The sequence below is a fragment of the Vombatus ursinus genome, unplaced genomic scaffold, assembly GCF_900497805.2.
Source record: "Vombatus ursinus unplaced genomic scaffold, bare-nosed wombat genome assembly UNPS02014821.1, whole genome shotgun sequence".
Classification (NCBI taxonomy): domain Eukaryota; kingdom Metazoa; phylum Chordata; class Mammalia; order Diprotodontia; family Vombatidae; genus Vombatus; species Vombatus ursinus.
Genome location: NW_020954599.1, coordinates 33242843 through 33247401, shown reverse-complemented (window position 1 = coordinate 33247401; position 4559 = coordinate 33242843). Strand labels below are relative to the sequence as shown.

Genomic DNA, 4559 nt, shown 5'->3' with positions numbered 1-4559 from the left:
TGTGTGTGTGTGTGTGTGTGTGTGTGTGTGTGTGTGTGTGTGTGTGTCTTGCCCAAGGACCCACATAGCTAAGTGCACAGAAGCTTATTATTACCAGAAAGTTGGCTACTGGAGGGGATCCATTTCTTTCCATCATAATAACTTTTATAGACTGTCTATTGGTGGTTCTTAACCTTCTGTGTGTCTTAGATCCCTTTGGCAATCTGGTGATGCCCAGGGGCCCCTTCTCAGAATAATGTTTTTAAATGCATAAAATACAAACACAAGACAACAGAAGGAACCAATCATACTGAAATACAGTTATCCACATATTGAAAAACAAATTCTTGGACTCTAGGTTAAGAATCCCTGGTATAGTGGGAATACTTCTACCAGTGACATCACAGATCCTTCAAGCATTGAATTCTAAATCCTGCATCTTCTTGAAAATAGAAGGAATTCTAGCCGTGTGACCCTGGGCAAGTCACTTAATCCCGACTGCCTCACCAAAAAAAAAAAAAAATGGAAGGAATTGCTAACCATTTTAGAAATTTCTTAGATGAAAAGTAAACAAAGTTAATTAAATGTTTTTTTGGAAATTAAAAAAATTCTAAGAAGGGGTATACAGAGTTTGGTCTCAAGATAGTCAACATGAGCCATCATTGTTCATCCCCATACTTGTTCTTAAAAACACCACCAAAGAAAACTAACAAAACCAACCTAATGAACTTTAAAGGGAGTTATAAGTGGAAGAGAACAAAAATCTGGGCTTTCTAATAAAACAATAGAACTCTTGTTTTAGACATTAAACACACGCACTTTTCAGCATGTCATTTAAGTCTGTTTATTCTTCCCTCTTGATTCCAGGGAGAAGATTGCCTATTTTACAAGAGCAAAGATTAGCATCCCACCCTTGCCAGCCGATGATGTATAAATTACCTATTTTGAATCATTCTCCCCCACCTGCTCACTCGGAGGCAGGTGAAAGGGGTGAACTTTTTCCTTTGGTTTGTTTTTGGGGGTTTTTTGGGGGGGGTAACCAATTCTTTCAGATCTTTTATTTTGCATCAGACTATAGATGTGTTTATTTGTAATATATCGTGAACTTAATTGTATGTTAAAAAAAAAAAAGGAAAAAAATCTAATGTCCAAAACAGAATAATTCTGGTACACAGATGTTGTACAGTAAGGTGTGCATTGCATGTGGGCTCTAATTTTGTAAAGATGGAGTAGAGGCAAGTACCCAGTGTGTACCCTGTTGAACTGCACTGTTGAGAAATACTGTATTCAGAAGATTTCTCTCTTCCCCTGTTTTCATGTGAGTAGACTGTGAAGATGGCAACCGTGCCATGCAATATTTTTATACAAGAAGAGTGTAACTCTTTAAGTTTGAATTCAAACATGCGTCTAATAAGCTTCTTTCCAGGGCTGCAAAGCCATCCCAAACAGGTGCTGGGTCAATTTCTATCACTTATATTGGAACATTTTGTTTCCTTAAAAGATTCCTTTTTTTTTTTTTTTTTTTTTTTTTTGGCCTTTTATATTTGTCTAAGTAAAAACAGTTAACATTGGAGTACTGAGTGCAGGAATAAATATAACTCTGTGAATGTACAGTACTTTTGGCTGCACTAAAGATCTATTGAATTTTTATTTCATTGAAAGGAGGAGAATTCTGAAAGACAATAGCAAATAATTAAAATTCAGGAAAATAAAACCACCTGGTGGGCTACTGCTTCTTAAAACTTGAGAGTGAATTTGCACAAGTGTTCATAGTCTAGCCACTTCGAGGTATAATCAGTTACAGACACCAGTAGTGTTTTGCCATAAGCATCATAGTGTTACTAACTAGAAGAATGTGGCATGATTTCATTTCTAATGCCATCGATATTAGTGAGGCAGAGAAAAATTGCCAGCTAAAATTTAAAAGAAAACCAGTGACCAGGAACCAGTCTTTCTTGTTGGGATCTAAATCATGACCCAAAAGATAACCACTATTGCAGAATTGAAGGATTTTACTAGAATCCAGGCTGTAATTCTTATTTTTAGGGGACATAAGCCAATGCTTCATGGACAAGAATGTTTGAAAGTCTGGAGGATTTTTTTTTTTAATTTGGCTGAAATTCACCCCAAGTAGTTGTGTTTCTTTGTTTGCTTTTAAACTAGATACAGATAAACAAGTATCCAGAAATAAATCTGAGTTAGGTGTTCACCACAATAGAACCTTTAACTTTCCTTAACCAGATCCTTTTTAAAAGAAGCAAGCTCTTAGTATAGCTGTTCCAGGGTCACTATTGTAAATGGCAGGGCTTTAAAAGAAAAGCGCTAAATGCAATTGTAAATCAAATTAATATCAGCCTGTTTACTATCCACTCTCTTATTTCTGACAAAACAATATTTAAATAACCTTAATGTGAGAGGAACCTAAATCAGTTTTATCCGGGATGTAAAATCCCATTCAAGAAAAAGAAGGTTTCCTATTCAGGATGGTTCTGAACCAGTGCTTTTATTCCTAAGCTAGCATCCTTAAAAACAAGTAACTTATCTTGATAACTTGTGTGTGCGTGTGTGTGTGTGTGTGTGTGTGTGTGTGTGTGTGTGTGAGTGTGTGATCAAGGCCAGCAAATTCTGTACCTGTAACTTGTGCACAAAGATCACCTAGCCATGTTTTTAAGCTGTCGTTGTACCAGTACATTCAAAGCAAAGTGATGCAAATTGTTTTTTAAAAAAAAGACATACTGGATTGCTTTGAATAAGTGAGCGAACTAAGATTTTCCAAGGTTGCCCTCTTAATTCTGTCTTAAGATATATGAAAAGCAACAAAAATAAATACCATTCATCCTTGTAAGGTCAAATGTGAACTGCAGAAGTTTTGAAGTTTATTTAATATGAGGTTAAATGAAGGTCGACTGTTTTCAACTTCTTAGTCTGATTCTGTAAAATGTGTCTAGAAGGACGTGTAGTTGTGCTGTATGATTTTATTTTCTTCATTTATTTATTTACAGTCTTATTTATGTTCTGCTTAATATAGTTCAGTTCTGGCCATTTAAAATATCTGACATGAAAGAGACTATATTGGATCATTTTTAGCTTTATGAATCCTCCCATAATAGCTATTAATTATATATGATTTAAAAAAAAAAAAAAAGATTTGGAGGAGTGGTAAAGAGTAAAAATTATCTCAGGCTAATTGTTTATAGGTAAGGCCAAGATCAAGATTTTTAAAAAAGATTTTTCAAAATTTACTCATTTTACAAATGAAAGACAAACATTTATAACATATCCCTTTTCCCTCACTTTGAAAATCAGCCATAATGTTACATACATATTTATGGGCAGCTTTTAACAATTTTGTTATTTTTGTACTAACCCAAATTATTCACAGTGAAAAAAAGTTAGTCAATTGATCAAAAAATGGATAAACATGAATTTTAATCTTACAAATATTTAAAAAGTAGAATTTACTCTTGAAAGAGTATAACGAATATAATATTTAGATCTCATGTTTCAATTATCAATATGTTATTACAGTTTTGCATATCAGAATCTAAGTATTACAGGTACAAGAACAATATTATTATTAGCCAAATGAACAAAGTTTAGCCGAATTTTGTAGACTACAAATCAATTAATTTTAAAAATCTTTTTTTTTTTTTGCTATTGCTTTATCTATATTGTATTAATTATCAAATGCTCAGGACTGAACTAAATATTTAATCAGGTTAAATTCTGAATGTGTTTTCTGTTCTAATTTGTCTTGTTTGTAAAAGTATGCAAATACATCACATAGATTAACTTTTGTCTCTGCACTTTCCATGTGTTTGTGATTGGGAAAAAAAATACAGTTTTTTAACAAAGATATTCATTGCCTGGTATTTTATTCCAGCATCAGATTATACAGATAAATTCTCCCTCTTTGGTTGAGGCAGACGAGTCTGCATGAAGCCTTTACGTCGCAAATATGGACGTGTTTATTAAAAATTCCCTATGCCAGCAGTTTGTTTTTGAATAGTTCTTCATAGGTCAATGTGAATTATTGATAGGGAACACAACATTTTTAGACGTGTTTTCATTCTGAGAGTCAGCAAAAGATTTCAGAAAATGAGCTTTATAATAGAACTAATTACAAACTGGCACAACCCATAGAGGTGTATCCAGGGCTCGGGTGTTCTCTGTACAGTATTGTTCTGCAAATGTCACTGAGAGCTGCACCGTAGTAAGTGGTGGGTTGTGATACAGACCCTTAAATGGAGACCGGTGGAAAGTACCAGCGAAACGTGTTTCACCATGGACTCTCGAACATTTTTTTTCTTCAGTAGCTCCTCAATCCCTTGCATATCCTACTATTGTCGTTCTCTGTTCTCAGCACGTTGGGAAGCGTTGATAAAAGCAACTGGCTCTTTTGTCAACATAAAAACACAGGCACCGAAGCCCCTAGTGGATTAAAAAAATTCATCAAACATCTCCCCTCCCCTTTAAGCTTTTAAGAGCAGAAAATGTTTTTGGATATGGGGGAAAAAAATTGGCACTGATATAAAGAAAGCATTTGTGCAATGGACCTTATACTGTGGTTTCATTGTAGC

At 34.4% G+C, this 4559-nt stretch overlaps 1 protein-coding gene across 1 annotated transcript in view; it reads left to right on the top strand.

The window, feature by feature from the left end:
- Window positions 1-3265, top strand: part of WWC2 (WW and C2 domain containing 2) — a 242101-nt gene extending 238836 nt beyond the window's left edge. Inside the window, exon 23 of the mRNA XM_027837597.1 lies at window positions 847-3265. Coding sequence (XP_027693398.1) covers window positions 847-913 — 67 coding nt within the window. The 3' untranslated portion in view covers window positions 914-3265. The remainder of the gene's footprint in view (window positions 1-846) is intronic.
- Window positions 3266-4559: the final 1294 nt, after the last annotated feature.